This window comes from Canis lupus, chromosome 6 (assembly GCF_003254725.2).
Source record: "Canis lupus dingo isolate Sandy chromosome 6, ASM325472v2, whole genome shotgun sequence".
Taxonomy (NCBI): Eukaryota; Metazoa; Chordata; class Mammalia; order Carnivora; family Canidae; genus Canis; species Canis lupus.
This window is the reverse complement of record NC_064248.1, coordinates 39183012-39204732: the sequence shown is the minus strand read 5'-3', so window position 1 is coordinate 39204732 and position 21721 is coordinate 39183012. Positions and strand designations below refer to the sequence as shown.

At 56.4% G+C, this 21721-nt stretch overlaps 2 protein-coding genes across 8 annotated transcripts in view; one reads left to right on the top strand and one right to left on the bottom strand.

The window, feature by feature from the left end:
* IFT140 (intraflagellar transport 140) overlaps window positions 1-21721 on the bottom strand; it is an 80632-nt gene that overhangs the window by 17231 nt on the left and 41680 nt on the right. For all 6 annotated transcript variants that reach the window (XM_049111529.1, XM_025417040.3, XM_049111530.1 and 3 more), the window contains one exon: window positions 19719-19906. In XM_049111529.1, coding sequence (XP_048967486.1) covers window positions 19719-19906 — 188 coding nt within the window. The remainder of the gene's footprint in view (window positions 1-19718; window positions 19907-21721) is intronic.
* TMEM204 (transmembrane protein 204) lies at window positions 1315-16995 on the top strand. 2 transcript variants are annotated; one of them, XM_025417060.3, is made up of 3 exons: window positions 1315-2203; window positions 5935-6090; window positions 16234-16995. In XM_025417060.3, the coding sequence occupies exons 1-3, from the start codon at window positions 1924-1926 to the stop codon at window positions 16476-16478; spliced, it is 681 nt and encodes a 226-aa protein (XP_025272845.1). In that variant the 5' UTR covers window positions 1315-1923; the 3' UTR covers window positions 16479-16995. The 2 variants fall into 2 exon arrangements, with proteins under 2 accessions (XP_025272845.1, XP_048967493.1); XM_049111536.1 differs by lacking the exon at window positions 16234-16995 and adding an exon at window positions 15034-16227 and having other exon boundaries at window positions 1333-2203.

The window sequence follows — 21721 nt, the reverse complement described above, 5'->3', positions numbered from 1 at the left end:
GTGGGTGGAGGAAGATGGAAGATTCTCAAGCCAACTCTGGGCTGAGCACAGAGCCTGATGTGGGGCTCGATTCCACGACCCTGAGATCATGGCCTGAGCTGAAACCAAGAGCTAGACACTCAACCCACTGAGCCACCCAGGTGCCCCTCTGATGCATCTTACGAGGAAGATGTCTGTGACTCTAGATATCATTTTTGAGAAATGACACTAGAGCAGGCGTCAATAACTTGAGATAACTTGTTAATCTGATTACCAGTTGCCATTAAATGTATTGCAAAAGCTAAAAAAAAAAAAAAGTTAAAAGCCCCAAATGAAAAACCCACAAAGTAAAGAGGCTCAAGGCTTCTAGGGCGCAGGGCTCAGTGTCAAAGTCGCGAGACCTCTCTGGAGTTCCAGAAGCGGGGGGTGAGTGGGGTACAGGCAGGCAGGCCAGCTGAGGGGACCAGGCCGGTTGCACAGCTGGGCTTATCTCACCACCTCTGTGACCTGGGCAGGTGCACAGCCTCCCCATACCCCAGCCTCCTCCCCTGCGATGGGGGCGTCCGGTGATGAGCAGCCAGCTCGGGGCCCATGAGGTTTGCACACATCCATGGTGTGTGTGCTGGTAAAGAGGTGCACGGCCGCTTGTGGGCCCCGGCTGGGCGTGGGGTCTCAGCGGGCGGCACGGCCTCTCCCCAGTGTACACGTGCTCAAGGGCTGGGGTGATGCAGTCAGCACAAACCACACTCCCTCGGGCCTCAGGCCTCGCCAGGGGACCTGTGCCGCCATCCAGGACCCCCAGGTGACGCCCTGGCCTGGCAACTGTGCAGGTGTGGGCCCGATGTGCCATGTCTGGGTTGGAAGCAGGGCCCTCTCCACCGTGCCCAGGTATTTCCTGCACTGTCTGTGCAGCCCTGCGACAAGGGCAGGCCCGCGGCACCCATGCACTGGGGGGACAACAGGATGGCTGTGGGTGACCAGCCGCCAGCGCTCTGCCCACCCTGAGCGGCACGCAGCTGTGCCCAGGCCCCGGGGCCATGCCTGCCTCCGCGGCTGCTCTAGTACCCGAGGGCCAGGTTGGCGGGCCCAAGACAGGCAGGTGGGACCACGGTCTGTTCTGGGCTGGCAGCCCTGGCCTTCCCTTTCGGAAAGGAAGGTGGGGAGGGCAGGGGAGGAGGGTCCTGGAGCAGGACTTCAGAAGGCCTCCCTGCTTTCCTATCAGGAAACACATCCTGTTAGTGTCTGGCTGCTGCGGCCCAGCCGCTATTTGTTGCAGTTGGCTACGCCCTCCATCCAGCTCACAAAAAACAGCCTTAAAAACAACCATTTCCTCTCTGCTGGGGGGGCGGGGGGGACACGCGTGCGCGCATATGCAGACACACACACACACACACACACACACACACACACATGCGCTTCCCTGCAGCAGGCTCTCTGCTTTCCAGGACCGGCTGTTTCGTGGCAGAGGCACAGGGCAGGGGCTCCTGCAGCGAGAGGCCGAGCGGCTCCCAGCACAGCTCCACCGGCCCGCTCAGAGCCTGGCTGCTGGTTTGCTCCGTCGAGCCAGTTCAAAGGAGAGACGCGGCACAGATCTCCGTGCTGCCACCCACCTCTCTGGTTTCTTGTGGGGAGAAGAGGCCTCGCTTTCCAGGAAGACGGCGCACACACGACTCTGGGCTGTCGCTGGTGTCCCGGCTTCGTCCCCAGGATGGGCCGAGAGGCTGGCTGCAGCTCAGGCCTGGCTGTGCTCCAGGTGCAGGAGGGAGGGTAAGGAGGGCCCGAGGTGAGCTCACCTGCACCTGTCACGTGGGCCTTCCCGATGCCTCTGAGAATGAGCGGTGATGTCCTCTAGCAGCCCCTAGCTGGTCTCGGCTCTCCCTGGCCACAGCAGCTGACCGGGGCTGGGACTTTCTCCACGACAAGCAGACAGCACAGTGGTCAGCGATGACTGTCCAGAAACTGGTGGCCACAGCAGTGTTGGTGGCCCTGGTCTCTCTTGTCCTCAACAACGTGGCGGCCTTCACCCCAAACTGGGTATACCAGACGCTGGAGGACGGGCGCAAGCGGAGCGTGGGGCTCTGGAAGTCCTGCTGGCTGGCAGACAGGGCCCGGGGAGGGCCGAGCCCCGGGCCCCGGCCAGGGCAGGCAGAGGCACGGGACTGTGAGGCTCTGGGCTGGGGTTCTGAGGCGGCAGGCTTCCAGGAGGCTCGAGGCACCGTCAAACGTAAGTCTGCTTATTTTTATGCCTCCTTTAGGGGGGTCAGGGCCCACTAGTTCTGACAGCACAAGGTGGGCGTGGGGCATGAGTTTGGTGATGGGTAACCGGGCAGGCCCTGAGCCCCGCGCCTGGCTCCTTTAGGACAGAATTCTTCTGTGTGGGTGTGGGGCTTTTCTCTGCCTCCACACACAGCAGAGGGCAGACACATTTACCAGATCAAGGAAGATCCACTTTTCTTGGGGGAAGAGACACCCTGTTAGTGATACAATAACCAAGAAGCCTAAACACACGTGGCTGAGTTCTGACTTCATTCCACAGTTGTCAGGGTCATCGAGGCAGGACTTCCGGGAGGAGACCAGCCATGGGGGCAGACAAGGGGCTCAGGGCAGTGGCTCTGGAGAGCAGAGGCCCTCGCTGTCCTGTCCTGGCTCCGGCTGGTCACTGACGGGGGGGTCTGTTTACTGCTCTGGAAGGTGCGAACTGAGCTTTGACCGCAGGGTCAGGTTTGAGGGTGCAAGTGCGAAGGCTCACAGTAAGGCCCTTGTCACCTAACGTGTCATCTGCATGGTCACAGTGCCTGACAGGCAGAGGTTTCCCTTTGAAGCAGTGGATGAGGGTCTAACTCACAGATCGGCAGGAGACAGCTTGTCCTTTAGAGAACCAGAGGGCATAGTAGGGGCGCTGCTAACTGCTCTCACAGAGTGTCCACAAAGTCCTCAAATAGCACATGCGAGCTCTGTGCTCGGTGCGTGAGTGTCCCCACCTGCCACGTGCTTGGAGCCCTGACCCTCAAGGGGGTGGGGCTGGTGGTGTCCAATTCCACACAGGTGGAGGCTGCAGGACACACGTGCTCAGCCAAGGTCCCTGGGGGAGGCAAGCCCAGTCTGTCCACTCAGAGCCCCTTGCAGTGTGGGGCTCTTCTGTCAGGGAGGGCCTGTGCCCGCCAGCCACCCCCCCCACCTCCTTGGCAAGAAGTGCTTTCAAACTTTTCCACACACTCAAAAGCCGGTGCAGCTGAGCTTGGGTCCAGGGGGATTTGCTGGTGGAGAGCAGTGGCCTGGGGTCCTGGCACCGCACCGAGGAGTCATGAAAGCCAGTGACCCTGAATCTAGGGTGGGCTCTGCGTCACCCTGTCCCAGAGATGTCCAGCCCCTGCCCGGGGGTCACGGTCAAGCAGGTGCGCTCCCCAGGCGTCCATACCCTTTGCCCCCTTGCTGAGGCCAGGAGGATAGAGGGTCGGGATGTGTTCCGCCTCCAGAGGTGTGACCCTCCTTCCCTCCCGGCCAGCCACGTGTCCTGGCCATCCACCCGCTGTCCCTCCCTGAACACATGATAAGCTCTCTGTAGGACTTCTACAACGTCCTCACCACTGGTAACACATCTGTGGCAGCTGATCCTTCCTGAACTTCAGAGCATCAGACATTTGCTCCAACTGAGGGACACATTTATGGAAGGTTCTCGTGAGGGAGATGGAATTGCCGACACACTCCTCACCTGGTCCGTGTAGTATGAGCAGTAGGACCACGGGAGCTGTGAGCTGGGCTAATCTGCACGCTGCCCGTCCTCCCGGCGCAGGGATTCCCAACACCTTGTTTCTGGGCCCGCACCTGTCGCTTCACATCAGGCCAGCATGCAGTCTCCGGCTCTCAGGGAAAACCCCAGCCCCCTGGTGCGCTGCCACTTGGCTGGGTGGAGGGACGGGGGAGAAGGGAGTGGGTGGTGCTGGCTCAGCACTGAACACCTGTCCACACCACGCCGCAGGCTCCACAATCATCCTGATCCGTGACAGGCCTGACACAATCCATCCCGAGCTCCCCGTCTCAGGCCCCAGAGTCAGGCTGTCCTAGAGACTGCAGAGGTCCTGGCAGGGGGTGGGGCCAGCAGCCGGGGATGGTGCACATGCTTGTCTGCCCTGCCCCCGGGGTCCTGGCAGCGCTCCGTAGGCTCAGAGTCAGAGCCACCCCGTGCTCATGGAGCCAGTGTGCTGAGGGACCACCAGCTGACACGGTGAACTCAGCAGGAGGGGTCTCAAGTGACAAGGCACAGGCGGTCCTGTCCCCCAGGACCACAAGGATCTTCCTGCCTGCCGCCCTGGGCAGCGTGTGGCCATTGGAATGGTTCATGGCTCAGGTGGCTCTCCTCTGGAGGAGGGGTGGGGACTCGGCACATGGGAGGTCGTTCTCGGCTCCCTCTGGCTCCGGAGGAGACCTCACAACCCTGTCCCAGTCAGTCCTACCCTCCAGGCATTCTTCACCGATCCAGATTCCAGACATTCCATCGGGCACCCCAACCTCCTTTTCTAAAGTGAGGTTGGGGGTGAGTAAACATGTAGTTCAACCTTGGGTGCCCTGCCCTGAGGGGTGTCACGGCTCTCTGCCCCGTGGGGGGCGAGGTGTCTCACCACGGAGGCCAAAAGCACTGGGGCTGGGGTTGGGAGGGTGTGCATCACACTCTGCGCAGCCAGAGCCCTGAGCCATGTTCTCGTGGGGTGCTACTGCCCAGGCTACGCACACGGTGATGACAGCCCGTAACGCGCATGGTGATGCTCCGCCAGCCGGTCCCCTCCAGGTGACTGGCAGAGGTAGCGTGGCTCACAGGGCAGTCTTCTCAGGCAGGTGGTGGGTCTGTGGGCAGTAGTGCTTATCCTTCACCCTCCGACATCTTCACGTCCGCGGGGTTGGAGGCTGATGGGGTGGGGAATGCCACGGGGGACTGTGGGTAGCCAGGGCGTGTGGCTTGGGGTGTGTGCTCAGAGCACCAGGAAGGACACACAGCTGGGCGGAAGGGGGAGGGCGGAGTCCTGGCTCTGGGGCCAGGACCCCTCCGTGCACTTGGGTGACTTTCCTTGCCCGCATGGCCACGCTGGGGAATCTTGCACTTCCCAGGCCGGCTCTGAACCCGAGTGCCCCCACTGTGTTCACCACCCCTCGTCTCTAAGGTCACATCCACCTCCCCAGCGCGACCATCTTTGAGGGCGTCAGAACCTGTATGTGATCACATGTTGTTAAAACTAACCGCGCAGAAAACAGGATGGGAAGACCCCAGAAAGAGCGTAAGAGCGTGGCCTCCAAAGGCAGGCAGGTCAGCCAGTCCCCTGGCTCTGCAAGATGTTCAGCAGGTGGGGACTGTCATCCTCCAGCAGCCCCTCTCTGCCCTCAAGGCCACCCTGATTCCTAGTGGCCAGGCCTCTGCTGCTGCAGCCCTGCCCGTGTCAGTGCTGGCCTCAGGGAATGGCCTGGGATCCGCAAAGGGCAAGACCCCTCAGCCTCTGAAAGACAACGGGGAGGAGGAAGCTGCTCGCACGCAGTGGCAGGACGCGGTGGACCACCTCGGCTCACTCTGGGCTCCTCTGGCACGAAGCATGAAGGCCTGCCTGGCTATGGGTGACAGTCACAGACACTGTGCAGCCTGGGGCTGGGTGGGGCAAGGCCTGGAAGGCCAGGGTCCGCCCTGCTCTCCTGGCAGGGGCTTCGTGGGGAAGGGCCTGACTTCTCGGCAGGTGCGCTCGTGCAGCCTGGCGCTCTGCTATCCAGCGGGGAAGTTGTGTGTCTCCCTGGGCCCCTCGCGGCAGCAGCCCCGACTCCCCGATGTTGGCAGCGCATCTCCCGTGTGCCCAGCTCTGGGGTGGGGTGTGGGAGGGGGAGCAGGGAGCAAGGAGCCAGGGAGAGCAGGTCCGCAAGGTCCAGGGTGCAGGCGGAGGCAGGAGCTGACCACTTGTCTTCTCCCGTCTTTCTCAGTGCAGTTTGACATGATGCGTGCCTGCAACTTGGTGGCCACGGCAGCGCTTGCTGTGGGGCAACTCACCTACGTCCTGGGGCTGACGGGCCTGTCGCTGATGTCGCCCGATTCTCAGTGCTGGGAGGAGGCCATGGCTGCCGCGTTCCAGCTGGCAAGTGAGTGCTCTGCGGCCGCGGGCGGGCGGGGCGACTCTCCCCTCAGCTCTGTGGAGCTGGTCTTCTAATGTCACTGCACTCCTGAGGCTCCCCCTCCCACCTCTCACCGGGGCAGAAACAAGACAGAACATAGGGAGCACCTGGCTGTGGTTTCCACTTGCTCCCCGGGCTCCCGCCCTCTCCCACTGTAAGACACACTCCAGGCTCACCAGCTGGCTTTCCAAAGTATGTGCATCTGGTATTTTCTCTGCCCGTCTGCGGCTGATGTGGCCGGCGGCCCGGGCAGGAAGAGCCCCCACCTGACTGCCTCTGCCACGTTCCTCGCTCACGCGGGTGAACGGGGACATTAGGGTAAGCACAAGGCTCCAGCCTGGCTCATCTGCAGGCTCCATGACCAATGCCGCTTCCTGGGACCTGGCTAGGGTCAGGGGCAGGCCCTTCCTCGTGAGTGACACAACACGCAGAAGACACATTAGCGCCAGAGCAAACGCGCCTTGTCCTCGCTCCCACACCCAGCTGCCGGTGCTGCCAGAGGAGCGGGCTGGGAGGCCACAGAGCGGCCAGGCCTCGGGGTGGCAGTAGGGTGACCCGAGAAAGGGCGCAGATATGGGTGCATGGTCTCAAAAGGCTAAGAGGGCGGCAGCGGCAGCGCAAACGAGAAACAGGATTGTTCTGAGAAGTTCTGCACAAGTGGCTGTGGAAGCCACAGAAGCTATCCACGTGACTCCGGGAGCAGAGGGGCTTCTCTGCCGGCTGCCTCTCCACCATACCTGCCTCTTGCCGGCTCAATTTTTACGACTGTGGAAACCTGAGAAGTTCAGGTTTTCTGCTGTGCGCGGGGGAACATCTGGTCAGCGGTCCCATCCGGGGATGACAGGGATGACGTGGGCCAGGGTGTGGGGACGTTATCAGCCGACCCACCTGCCCCTCCCGCTGATGGAGAATGGCAGCATGTCCCAACACTCGAGGTACAGCTCCACAGACCCAGTAAAGGAAATGGCAGGAAGTCTGAAGTGAATCATTCCGGGAATAATGGCCCCCGGCCTTATCTTTCTGGAGAACGAGGCCGACAGACTGGCAGGAATTCACATGCTGGAAAGTGACCCGGGTGGGAATCAGGAATTGGAAACAGGCCTTCCTATGCCTTTTAATAGAAGGCGGGTGGTCCTGGGCCAGTCACTTCCCCACAGCCCGGTCACCCGCGGGGACTGGGAGCGCCAAGGGCCGACCAGTTTCCAGGAAAGAGAAGCTGTAGGGCCCAGGGAGCCGGACATGTGCCTTGGCTCTGTCACCTGCAGTCCATGGGAACTGGGGCAGACTGCCAGCCCGCTGGCACCTCCGTCTGTCCCCACCAGGCTGGCCCTGAGAATTAAGGAGGTGAGTGAGCTGACATCTCTGACCGCCTTGGCTGTGAATAAAAACACGGACGTCACAAAGGACAGTGACCGCTCAGAAAATCACTCCTCTGCCCTCTGCTGACCTTAGGACCATAAAGCAGAAATGGGTCCTCGGCCGCACTGAGGCTGCCCATTTGTATCACATGGGCTTATCTGAAATTACATCCCTTCCAGAAGGAAGTGGAAGATTAGGAACAGATATTCAGATATTCGGGCATTAAAGACATGAAAGGAACAGAACTGGATTCTGAAAATAGCTCCTTGCAGCAGAACAAACGGGAGTGTGGTGCTTTTTGTACGGAATTACCGGGAGAGAGACTGTGGGCTTGGCATCAAACGGACATCTTACTTCCTGCGAACCCTCATCTCAGAACAAGATAGCGCTGCTTCCAAACAACAGTTTTGAACAAACCGAGATGGGGGAGCCGTGTGTTCAGTAAGCCCGAGTCGGCTGGCAGCAACCCCGGGGTGCCCTGGGGCCTGGCGGCGTCCAGGCCAGCAGACGGGCAGAGGCCACGGGCGGCTCAGGAGCGCCGAGCGCTGGGCGGCCCCTCACCTCGCAGGCTTCTCTGAGGCGTCCCACCGGCACGCCCACAGGTCTGTTTTGCCCAAAAAGGAAATGCACTTGGGCCCTGTTTAGACTTGTTTCATTGACAAACAGTACAGAATGCAGCCGTGGGCCTTTCTTCCACCACACTGCTAATTTTAGAGTTAGGTTTTTTCCTGTGCTCCGGTCTGCTTTAAACAGTCAGGGGGAGACTGAAGGGCGCCGGGATATCCTGTCCCAGGAGAGGAAATGCCTGCTGGTACCTGTTATGCAAGTGAAACTTCAGTCCCCAGTGCCGGGGCCAGAGGGTGGGCAGTGGGGAGAGAAGGTGCTGACAGACTCACGGGGAGGCTGAACAAGCCGGAACCAGCAGGGACAGCCCCGCCCCGCCCGCCACCCTTCCCCTCGGGGCGCTGGGCCCTGTTCTTCACACCTGCTCCTGCAAAGGACCCTGTCGTAGGGCCATGGGGGCCTGGAGCTGCCGTTCGCAGCCAGGTCAGCGCCAGCCGCTCCACCGGCTTTCTTCTGCCCCGTTCACGCTGTCACACCCAGTGGCCGCTGGCTCCCTCGCACAACCTTCCAAGTGTAATTTCAATTGACCATAAAGCTGGAAACATTCCTTGCCGTCCCTCATTCCACCTCCGCAAGCTGAACGTTCCCATGCCACGCCCATGTTGTCCCTGTGATGAGAGCTCCCATCTGGGCTGTGAAGGCCGGGAGGATCTGTGATGAGAACTTGCCAGTGTGGCGACCGATGAGCCGACCCCGTCCCACAGCCATGTGCCTGTACAGGCTCCTGGTCACTGGCTCTGCAGCCGGGTCCCTTGTCCTTTACTGTCATGTGTTGGACAACTTCTGCTTGTCCGAGTCCGGTCTCACCACGGGGCAAATGAAGGTGCACGCTCAGCCTGGCCCGATTTCTGCAGATGCCGCCGGGCCCTGTGTCAGACACCTAAGTGACGCCTGGAACAGATGATAGTGGACGGTGGATTTGGCAGGCAGCTTGCCTGGCGGGCACCTTGGGATGAGGGTTCTTCGCTCTGGGTTCCTGAGCATGCCCGGGGCTTTTCCTGGGGCATCTAGGCATGCAGCAGGTCCTGAGGCCCTGGACGAGCCACGCCATCCCTATGTTCTCACGCAGCTGGATGGTGGCTGCCAACCTGCAGGTGCTGGCTGCGTCACACCTGTTGCTGTGATTATCCTGACTTCGAACCCTGGCCTGCTGGGGGGGCCACAGCACAGTGTCATCACTGCTTAGGGTCAGAGCTGAGCACTCCCCACTGCACCACCAGCAGGCCTGAGGAGTGTCCCAGTGGGTGACTCCAAAATTTCCTAAGTGTGACCCTCCTGTAGCTCTTCAGGGGTTCACAGGCCCTGGGCCCTGGCTGTCGGCTGCGTAGGACTAACCAAATTTGGTCCCAGGATAACAATTTTAGGTGGGCCCATCCCATGGTTATTCAGGGCTCTGTTTGAGGGTCAAGCTGCATCTTTGAAAGGCAATTTCCTGGCCATCGCCTACGTGGCCCCAAAGCACCGTGGCCACATGCACACATTCAGGCTGGTGATGCAGCTGGCATCCCACGTGGCTTCCCGTCAATGCCTGTCGGCTGGCAGGCTCTGCCCTGTGGCTTGCCTGCAGTGGGTCCTGAGGGCCAGGCTTCTCCTCCGTTCCCTCCTCCAGACCCGCTCCCCTCGACCTCACCAGGGCATCCAGGGCCCCCCAGGGGTGTTCCAGGATGTGCCCACCTATGTCTGGGTCACCTAGGGCACTGAGGAGAAGTCCAGTCGCCTCTGTGATGTCGCAGTGGGGTCCTGGTAGTCCAAGTGCACCACCTGCTTTATAACCTGGCTTTGGCTCTGCTGGTGACAAACCTACTGAGGTATGCTTCTCCTGCCTCTCAAGTGTCCAGCTTTACACTTTATCAGCTCTGATCTCAAGTGACCCCTCACCTCCATCTTTGCAGAAGTTTAGCCCTGGCTCCTTGTCAATCATCCGAGTGACACTGCAGCATGCCGAGACTCACGGTTCTTTCTGAAGTGCGATCACAACTGAAAACTGGTTTAGTTCAACTACAAACATACAGCCAACTCACCAGAGGCCTCTGCTTGGCATCATTCTCAGTACCTTTGAGGCGGCAGCAGGCTCTCCTTGGGAACCCCCTTGCATGACTCACCTCCTCTGGGGAGGCTGACCAGCAGCCTTGAGCTCACACCACACTCCCAAGTGAGGGAACTCACAGGTGTGCAGCTCTGGCCCTCACCCCTTCATCGCTGGCACGTGGCACCCAGAGAGCCGTCCCCGCACACACGTCCCACTGCCAGAAGATGCCAACTGGAGCTAGTCTGCTCCCAGCTTGGCCCTCCTCCTGGCATGAAGCCTCCCAAGCTCCAATGGGATGACTGTAGGAGAAGAATCACTGTAGAAGCTCCTGGGGTCTCCATCTCTGGCTGCTTCTCTCTGTGTCTAGAGGTCATGATGTTTTTTCTTATGATGGCAAAACTTACAAACATACGAAGTACTCTGTGGCCCTGAGAATGCTCATGTCATCAGCCCTCGTCGGGTAGTCGGGTTGATGAGCTGCAGGTGTCTTGGTGTCTCATGAGCTTGGCGTTTCATAGGCTCAGAGATCTTCTCATAGGAACACACAACTTTCACAATAAGGTGGGACTCAGCTTGGTCTGGACGACATACTTTTCTTTGGTGCCTGCTTCCTCAGCGCCGATCTGCACCCCAACCACACCCTGCGTTATTCCCTTCACTTCCATGTCCTCTGTGCTGCTCAGAGTGACAGCATGTCAGGCAGCACTTGGGAGCTCGAGCTCTGTGGAAACATGCCAGATCCGCTGTCCCTCGAGCTTTTCCTTTCCCAGAATCCCTCCCTCTGGGAGGAACACGAGGAGAATCACCTTGCTGCTCACAGGTGCTGGGACATCCCAAGCACGGCCATGCCCCAGTCTGCTCTGTGAATACTCTGGAAGTGGTCATGACACCTGAGTACAGGTGCAATGCAAGGCAGACACGCTGTGTGAAGGCTCAGGGTTCAGCCCCACGGTCTCTCCTTGGACCACCTGCGTGTGCTTGACCGTCACTCCAACAGGAAGCCCTGTGACAGGCACTGAAGCCCTCGGAAGCAGGCAGGAAGGAAGCGAGAGGAAAGGGACACTCTGCAGGCTGAGCTGTGATTCACAGCGCCCGTGTGGCCAGCTCACAGGAAGGGGCTGTTTGCTTTGGAAACAGAAATTCATGAGGATGGAGTTGAGTCCACAGGCCGAATTCAGGGTGTTTGCTCAAAGTCTCCCCTTGTATTTGCTGCTGGACAAAACGAACATCACTGGAAAGTCTTAGGAGAGAAGTCTCTGGGATAATTCTGAGGGGGTCTCCACACCAGGATCCCAGAGACGGGCAAGCCTGAGGTTTAAGGCAGCCTGGCCTGGGTCTGCTTCCTACAGCCATCCTCTCTCCCCCAGCAGGAGAATTTCATGAAGGCAAACAGCAAGAAGATTGTCTATATAATGGCAATCACCCAGTGCCAGGGTGGAGGCTGGAGGCTGGAGGCTGGAGGCAGTCAGCTAGGCCATGGGCCTGAACATGTTGCTGCTTGTCAGTGTGTCTGCGGGTTTTCACTGCTGACACACAGCACACACGAGAGGTCATCGTGTTCCACATGTCTGTGCAGTTCCCACTGCCCTCAGCGGCCTGGGTGGCATCCACCTGTCCCTGCACGGCCTTGACAGGACATCCACCTGCGGAGCCAGGGCTCTTCCTGTAGTTCCACGCCTGTGCCACTGTTCTAGTAGGTCCCTTGTATCTTCTTGGTGAGGAGAGGCTTTTCCTAAATATATATATTTTTAATTTTGGGGAATCAAGCCCTTTCTGTGACCACATGTGTTCTAAGTCGAACAGAAACAAAACAAAAGCCAACACTAGTCTTAACACAGAATAGGCCACGTAAATGTGAATTTTTTTAAACCTTTTTTTTCACACAAGGATGCAGAGCTCAGCTTTCTTTCCCACTTCTAGAAAAAGAGCGAAGTAAGGTGCAGCCTCTGAACCAGGCCAGAGAAATGAGACGCACCCTAGGCTGTGCTCAAAACCTGCCCAGGGCCACCTACTGCCAGACGGCCAGTTGTTCTCCAGACAGACAGATTCTCTAAAGCTCTGTCTGTCAGGCTCCATCACCTTGCGGGATGTAGGTAGCTACCTCAGCTTGTTTGTGCACCTGTGAATTCACATTCTTTCATCGATCTACCACCCCCTTGAACGTTCTTTCATGTTTAATACAAAATATCTTACTCTCAACATGGAAGCAACGACATGCTCTGATACCCGAGTCCGTGCATATTGCAGGCAATAGAGCCACACATAAGGGAGGAAGTAATAAACAGGGATCCCTGGGTGGCGCAGCGGTTTGGCGCCTGCCTTTGGCCCAGGGCGCGATCCTGGAGACCCGGGATCGAATCCCACATCAGGCTCCCGGTGCATGGAGCCTGCTTCTCCCTCTGCCTATGTCTCTGCCTCTCTCTCTCTCTGTGACTATCATAAATAAATAAAAATTAAAAAAAAAAAAGATTTAAAAAAAAAAAAAAAAAAAAAAAAAAAAAAAATAAACAGACTAAGACGGCAACAAAATAATAGCCTACCCTGTGTTCAGAAATATTCCATTATATGATACTGATCTTTAGAAGATAAGAAACAAGACAATTAAGTAACAGTGTGGTGCTGGTGAAAATAGGTGCATCCCACATCTTGCCTGTGGACAGACCCTTGTGTGGGCCCGAGGTCCCTCTGCCACTCGGGGCTGGGACGGTGAGTGGCGCTGAATGGGGTTCTGGAAGCTGGCAGCTGCTCTGCCCACATGCTTTGTGGCCTGGTCCCATGAGCTAACATTTTCACTGCCTGGAGTTCAGAGTGTCCATACGACAGGGTCTCTTGGTGTCAAAACCCAGCTGACACCATTCCCCATCAGTGTCTACACAGGCCTGCCCCACTATGCTCCCTCGCCTGTGCTCCTCCACCTGTGCTCACCACACTGGACCTGGGTGCCTCCGTTACCTGGAGCACCACCCTGTGGGGATGAATTTCATCTTCACCACTCCAAGAAGAATGTCAGTTCCCCAAGGACGGGTCAAGCATGCCTTTGCCGAGCACATGCTAGGAGCCCTCCCGTGGAGAGTGAGTAGCTCTGCTGAGCACATGAGCATGGAAACCAGAGAGCAGTGTGGGAACCTGCACATCCTGCTGCGGCTCCAGCACTGAGCGACACAATCATGGCTAACAGGCCCTGTCCGCCTGATGGCCTTGGTCACTATAAAGCTGCTGTTCATCACATCTCCTTCCCCAGAGGCCCACACTGCATTCATCTTGCTACCCTGGGATCTATCTGGGTTTCTCTCAAGTAATTCACTAGGTGATTCCTGGACAACCCTTTGGGAGGCCAAGCTGGATGGGGGGCCACCCTCCAGCCACAGGAACGCCAATGGTGGAGACTGAGCTGGGGCAGCCTGACTGGTGACTGGACGTCCAGGCCAAGTGCTGTCGGCAGCCTTCCTCCCCAGGGCTGGTTAAATGTGGGGGCAGCAGCAGCAGCAAAGACCCAGAGAGGATGGAGCTTAGCATCCTGGAGGAGCAGCAAGGTGGCCAGCATGGCCACACCGTGACACAGATGGAGATGGGAAGCCACAAGTGGTGGGGGCAGAGATTCGAGGCCAGGCAAAGGCACACAGCTGACGGTGCCCCACACCTGGGTGACACAGGGGCATTCTCCCTTCTGCCAAGCAAGGGTGCGCAGCCCCCTCCAGCTGCAGGCCCGCTCTGCACCGCTCTTCACAGAGAGGTCCCTATGACCATGACAGACTTCCCGGTCCCCTGTATATACTCGGCAGTGCGGTCAGCTGACCCCCATAAGCTGCAGGGCTGAGGAGAGGCTGTCCACCTTGCACTCGGCCTCCATGCCCCCCACAACCGATGATGTTGCAGAATTGGGGCTCAGGCCGCATATCAGATTTTTAAATGTTCCTGTAACCCGACAACCCCAAAGGATGCTTGGCCGCCATTGGGGTGACTTCCTTCCCACTGCTCTGGTCTCCATGGCTGCTGCCCTGCTGGCATCCTCCCTCCGCTAGGCCAGGCTCCCTGCCCGGAGGCTCCTGCCAGCCTTGTGGTGAATGCCTGTCCCCCAGTCCGCGCCTCCTTGCTGCGACCTCAAGCCTGGGCAGCAAGCTGGCAGGCTCTCATGCTGTTCCCTGCCCTCCTGTCCTGCTGAATCTTGCTGACACAGGCACAACGAGCTCCTCGGCTAACCAAAAATGCCCGAGGACACAGAAAGATGAGGGAACACACAAAGTATTTTCATTTTCATGGCACAACAGACTGTAACTCCCTTCTCCATGAATGTAAAACTTGGTGCCACAGAACTGTGAGCAAGGGACATGCTCTTCACTGGGAGAGAGAGAAATGCCAGGAGCTTCCTTTTGTCAATGTGCGTGACAAGAAGAATTAGTTATTTTTAACAGAAACAAAAAATATCCAGAAGCTTTCTGAGTGTAAAAAGCTGCACAAAGGACTGCAGAGCATTAAGAGGGAGATTAGTCACTGCCGCTGTTGTTTACCACACGATTGAGGTGGATAAATGTTTAATTCATACTTTCTGGAAGGTGCAGTGACGATGAGACTGTACCGCTTGTGCTGTGGAAGCTCAGGCCTCCTCCACCCCTCACTCCCGCACTAATTTATAACAGTTTCCAGAACCACAAGCTGGCACCACTGTGGCCCAGCTCTGGGGCCACAGGGGTCGTGCATGATCTGGTTTCCTGAGGAAAGCAGGGGAGGCCGTGGGGAACAGAGGGACCAGCATGAACAGACAGACGGATGTCACAGTGCAGGGCAGGGGGAGGGACTGCAGTGAAAGGCTGCCCTGGCCAGAGCCCAGAGCAGGGGAAAGGGACAGTCCAGCTGGAGGGCTGTGTCTGGACCACTGTGACAGACTCTGTCCTTTTCAGGTACCCTGAGTTCCAAGAGACATCTCCCCCCAGGTCACCACCGCAGAAGGTGGGGTGCTGCTGGAGAAGATGGGCCCCCTAGGCTTCCCTGGCCTCTGCTTCTGCCCGGCCCCCTCACCCTCGCCAGCCAGAGCTCCCGCTCGGCACTGCGCCTCCTTCCTGCCTAGTCCGGCTCTTCCTGGCTGAGGGGTTGGAAGGCTGCCTTGGACCAGCCTCCTGCGCAGTGGGACGGTGGGGCCTCTCTTCTCTCCCAGTCGGGGCTCCCAGCCCAGACTCAGCCCTGAACTGTATCAAACATCAATGTCCTGTTATCCTAGCCGACAGGTCCTGGGCACGAAATCCTGGGTTTCCTATTGTAAGAACTAATAAACTGTGAAAGGAAATGACACCGTGGTGCTATGTGCTAACAACGTGAGCAAGCCGTGCTCACTGAGGTCCGCTCGGGACTCTGTCTGCAGTCAGAAGAGAAGGCTACAGAGAGAAATCAAGCAGGGGGAGGAGACGTGGGGGTGTGAGGGAAAGTGTAGGACCAGGTACAGGGTGCGGAGGTGAGAGGACGCAACAGCAGGAGACCTGGATGTGCCTGCAGCCCCGGCGTCTGCCCCTCCCCAACGTGGGCGCTGGGTGCACCAGAGTATGGAGAGAAAATCTCTATCTGCTCTAGCCGTGAACAGTAAGAACAGGACTGAGGTAGATATTGATCTGAGCTGTTTCTAGGTAAGATTTAGATAATTCCTGAATCTACTTTCACTTGAGTGAATTAAGCACTTAGGTGAGCCTGTGAGGAGCTCACACAGAGCTGCTGCTGGGTTCGTCTGGAGGTGAGGGACAGGCAGCAGCAGTGTCACCTCCCTGAGGAAGGTGGCTAAGAACACAGCCCAGCCCTGGTGGACCAAAGGGAGAGCACGCTGGGATTGGGCTGTTTTCTCACGGAGTGCCTCCCAGATATTGTTCTGTGCCAGGAGTAAGTAGACATACGCTGTCCCTCCACAGCCACCCAAAGGTCACAAAAGCCCACAGAGACCCAATGCAAGGCAGCTCGACGCTGAAGCACAGCCCGGAGTTGGGCCACCACCGCAGGGCCTAACAGAGGTAGAGGCAGGAAGAAATGGGAGCTGCGCCTCTGTAGGGCTCTACAGCCAGTTTGCTGGCCTCCTGGCTCCAGGTAAGGCTTTCTGAACACTCCTCTCTCGTTTGCAGGTTTTGTCCTGGTCATTGGGCTGGTGACATTCTACAGAATCGGCCCATATACCAACCTGTCCTGGTCTTGCTACCTGAACATTGGCGCCTGCCTTCTGGCCACCCTGGCAGCTGCCATGCTCATCTGGAACATTCTTCACAGGAGAGAGGACTGCATTGCACCCCGGGTGATTGTCATCAGCCGCTCCCTGACTGCGCGGCTTCGCCGTGGGCTGGACAACGAGTATGTGGAGTCACCATGCTGAGGGCTGCTGGGGAGAAGCCTGCTCCGGACTTGATCATTATAACCCGACAGCACAGAGACCGAAGGGCCGTCAGCTGTCTGTGTGGGCGATTCGTATGGTTTCCTATATATACATGTACGATACATAGCTATGTTTACTATATTATATATAAATATATTACGTGGTTATATATTGCCTGCGCCATCCTCCTTCTGATATACCTATGACTCAGCTTCACTTTTGCGCATATTCCAAGGAGGAGACCAGTGCCTGAGGTGTATGGACAGCGGTGGCCAGCTCACTCTGCACCTTGGTCTCGGATTAATTTATTCTGTATCTGCTGAGCAGTGAGTCTTTGGTCATATTTACTTTGGTAAAGCAAAATACTTGGGGAGATTTTCTAGAACTGTCTGTGATCTTCCTCGAGTGACTCAGAATCTACAACCAGAAGGTTACAGCTTTATGACAGGATCGTGTTAGTAATGTCTGTTTTGCTCCTGATTATTTTTCTAAGTTAAAATAAAATGTAAACTTCTCACTATTGCATAAAACTTGTGTTTTATCCATCACACTGCCACATGGGTGAAAAGAATTTGGTCTATTTTACTGTCATTTTTGTGGGTTGGCAGGAAGAAAAGGCTTGAAGCATTTTTCAAGACCTGGTGGGAACATAGCTGTGGGTCACTCATGCCCTTACTCACGTTTCCATTCGACCAAGTCTCTGAAGCCCATGTTCCTACAGACTGAACACTGTGGCCGAGTGACAGCAGACCAACAGCTGGCAGCGTAAGAGGGGAAAATGTCTATTTGTTTAAAGAAAATTCAGAGACTGTTGTATGTTTTTCCCCTATAAAAATCTTCAACCTGGGCAACCTGGGTGGCTCGGCGGTTTAGCGCCGCCATCGGCCCAGGGCGTGACCCTGGAGACCCGGGATCCAGTCCCACGTCGGGCTCCCTGCATTAGAGCCTGCTTCTCCCTCTGCCTGTGTCTCTGCCTCTCTCTCTCTCTCTCTCTCTCTGTGTCCCTCATAAATAAATAAAATATTTTTAAAAAATCTTCAACCTAGCTTCAGCCGAATGCTGGGCAGTGTACAGAGGGCCTTCGTGATACTACATGGGTTCCAAACAACCCTGGTCCTAAATCTGGAAGAGGGGAATCAGCTATAACGCCCCAGGTAGAACGCAGAGCATTGAAAGCTGTATCTCAGGGGCTCAAAGCCAGCCCCACCCCCGAGAACCCTGACACTGCCTCAGCACATCTGTGAGGACAGTCTGCGCCCCCGCACCTGCCTGGACGCTTCCTGGATGCTGCAGTGCTTGGCCCCGCGCCACCTGGTGACAGTGATCACCAGGAACGTGGCACCGGGGCCCGTGGGTCAGATCCTAGGCCTGCTGGCTGCCTCCCCCACATGAGGCTGCCTCCCACTAAGAAGCGTTCAGCCTTGCTGCTCTCAGCCTCCCAGAGAGTGCGAAGTGGTCAGCGTGGAGCCTGTCTCTAGTAAGAACAGTGGATTGGGATTGGTGTTTTAAAAAACATAAAGAATTGAGAATGACTGAAGAGCAGCTACAACCTGACCATTTATAATAAACTCATCACATGCTGTAGAAATAACCAGATTATGTCTGATATCAGCACACTCAAGTCTGACCTTTCTCCCTCTGAGCTGCTTCTCCCGATTCTGAATCACATGCTAAAAAAAAAATAGTCTTTTAAAAGAGTAATGAAGTATTTAGGATACGCCGTTTCATAGTACTATGTTTAGAACCATCTGAGAGTACACGACAGTATTCAAGTTGACCCTGTGGTCGATCACAGCCTCTGTTTATATCACATGAAAAGCGACCAGAGGAAGGCTGGGCTGTGCATCCAGACACCTCCCAAACTAAGAGTCCTCTTGTCCACATCCACCACCAGTGTGCAAAAGGCTCTTCCCACACACAAGGTCTGGCCTCACTGTTTTAGAAAAAAGACGAAGGACTAGGGCTGCCGTACTATTCTGAAAGGTGCTTCAATGTTACAGAAACCATCACTGCCAAGGAGGGGCCACCTCCTGGTGGGGCAGGAGGGATGCCTGTTTCAGGTGACTGAGTTTCTCATCTCTTTCTTCTCATTTTAGTTTTATTCTGCAATAATTTTTCTATCCTTTGGAGATTAAAATCTGTCAAATGCTCTTGAGAGGAATTGCTGAATTCTCTCAGGAATGGAGGGGAGACTGCTTGTAGACAGCCTGTGGGTAAGAACTTCTTTCAGAAAAAGGGTGCCTGGGTGGCAGAGTCAGTTTCGGCTCAGGTCATGATCTCAAGGTGTGGGGGTCAGACCCAGTCAGGCTCCGCAGTCAGCGGGGAGTCCGCTTCGCCTCTTCCTCCCCCTGCTTATGCACACACATGCTTTCTCTCTCTCTCTCAAATAAATAAATAGGGACACCTGGGTGGCTCAGTCATTTGAGCATCTGCCTTCAGCTCAGGTCATGATCCTGGGGTCCTGGGATAGAGCCCCACATTGGGCTCCTTGCTCAGTGGGGAGCCTGCTTCTCCCTTTCCCTCTGCCCCTCCCCTGCTCATTTGCTCTCAGATAAACAAAACTTTAAAAGAAGTCTTTTTAAAAATTCCTTTTAGAAAAAATTTTTCTCTTAGAGAAATTTTTTTAAAAGATTTTGTTTATTTATTCATGAGAGACACAGAGAGAGAGGCAGAGACACAGGCAGAGGGAGAAGCAGGCTCCCCGCAGGGAGCCCGACGTGGGACTCGATCCTGGGACCCAGGGATCATGCCCTGGGCCGAAGGCAGATGCCCAACCACTGAGGCGCCCAGGTGTCCCACTTAGAGCAATTTTAATTGCATTTTCACTGTACTGTTTTGAGTGTTTGGTATTCAAACCTTCCTGTTTAGTAGCAACTATTCCCAGAGGAACAGGTATTACAAATATTTAGCAACCACAGAACTTTCCACTAGGAAGAATCCAGAACACTTTACAATAAATGAAACAAAAAAACAGCAGCCCAAAAGACTCGGATCCCCGAGAGGAGAACCAGGATCACGTGCTCCGTCCGCCCCGCCGCGCTGCCGTAACACACCTGCTCTGCATCATAACATGCCAAAGCTGCCGTGGCGTCCCCATGTGTCGCAGTGTTTCCGTGGGTGACAAACCATGAAATATACCATGACAGACTCACACAAGACTTACTGATTCTCAGAACCTCGTTTGGAGGGGAGAGAGACACAAAGACTCTCTCAAGCCATCCCAGTGAGCAGAGTCCTCACCTTTTGATGAGTTTGATAGATTTGAAAGCTTCATCCATGTCTCCGACAGCGACGAAGAAACTGAACTGAAGCATGGCATCCCGAGTGGGCTTATCGCAGCCCTCCAGCCCGATGAAGTCTCGCAGTGGCCTCCTGCCCACGCACGGGCACCCTGAGTCCACCTGGTCTTCTCTGTCTGCTTCTCCTGGCTGAATGACAAAGGCCACACCATTAGTTGTCAGCTCACAGAAGGAGAATGCCTACGCTAAGCTGCTGCCTCGGGAGCTATGTCAGCCTTGGGTCTGTCTGCAGGCAGGCATGGATGAACTGACCCTGCCAAATGCTGCACGAGTGTGTGGGCATTCGAGGTCATCAGAGCCCAGGCTCCAGGCTCAGGCTGCAGGAGAGCGCAGGCTGTCCATGGGTAGGGACCCGTGTTCAGCCTCTAGCTCACTCAGGCTACCTTCTCAACAGGCATGAAATGACTCTGCAGACGCCCCCTTCCCAGGGCTGTTCTGAAGCCTGGAGAGAAGTTTCACGACCCACTTGGACACTCTCACACAGCCTCAGAGTCTTGCAGTTAAGTGACCCAATATGATTTCAGGTAGAATTTTCCAAACCAATAACCTGTATTAGTAGTGTGCCCTCCCTGATGTTTTTCAAAGAATCAACCTAGTGCCCTGCTCCCCAAACAGGCATATGAAGAAGAAGAGAGCTTCTAGCCCAGGAAAACATACTCCTGTGCTGGCCAGCCAGCCTCGATGCTGTTTTCTATCCAGCAGCCTGAATCCAGCCTACTGGGAGGACCCGTGCACCCATCCTCCTCAACTTCTGGTCCCTTCCCCCTGCTGGGTGCTGGTCTCCTCTGGACTGGAGTCCCCACATACCACCCTGTCTCCTGCAGCACCTGCCTTTCCCTATGCAGGTTCTGCTTCCTGCTGTAAAGGGGGGGTCATGGTCACTCCTTGGACCCAGCTTCCCCAGCACGTCACTGGTCTGGTGGGATATTGGCTTATAAGCATATGTTTGGTCTTCCAGATAACCAAATAGATATTTCTCACATGCACTCAGTCTTTACCACTGGTTCATGGCTCACAGCCAGGAGAAGGGCCACAGAGGTGCCTTCTGTTCTGTGACTGAAAATGACTTTGGGGCTCCACCCAAGGCAGGGTGGGCTGCCAGGATGACCAACCTCTCATCAGAGGGCTCAAGTTTCAGGCTCACCCCGACCTCCAGGGAGGGGACAGCCCCCCCACCCCACCCCAGGTTGAATCCATTGCCAATGACCAATGACTTAGTCCATCAGGACTACGCAGTGAAGCCTCCAAAAAGACCCAAAAGGACAGGGTTCAGAGAGCTTCCAGGTAGCTGACCACCTGGAGGTGTGGGGGGAGTGGCGCCCGGAGACCCCTGGGAGCTCTGTGCCCATCCCAGGCCTCGCCCTGTCTATCTCTTCATCCAGCTGTAGATTCGTCTCCTCTATTCTACCCTCCGATAAACCGATAATGTGAGCCTGAGCTGCTCTAGCCCAACTGGAAGGGGCTCTAGCCCCCAGAGGAGGGGGCCCTCCACTGTAGCCTGTGGTCAGAAGCACAGGACTGGGGACTGGCATCTGGGGTGGCGGTGGGGGCAGCTGGGTAGGGCCGAGCCCCTCATCTGTGGGGCTGATGCTGTCTCCGGGTGGACAGTGTCAGGACTGAGTTGATCATGTTGAGCACAGAGCTGTAGATACAAGTGTTAAGTCACTATGTTGTGCACCTGAGGCTAATACAGTATCATATGTCAACTGAGCTGTACTTCAAGGGGAAGAAAAAAAGAACTGAGTAGAATTGTCAGGAACTCAGCTGATATCTAAGTGATAGCGGAGTCTTACATGGTGTGGCAGGGGAACCCCTCGCCACGGTGGAATCAGGCCCAGGAACCCCAATCTCCCCCTTGCTGCTGCTGTGTGTCCCGTCTCACTCTCAGTTCCCAGCAGCCCCCATCTCATGCCTCCGTCTGACGTTCACCTGCAGTCCCCAACT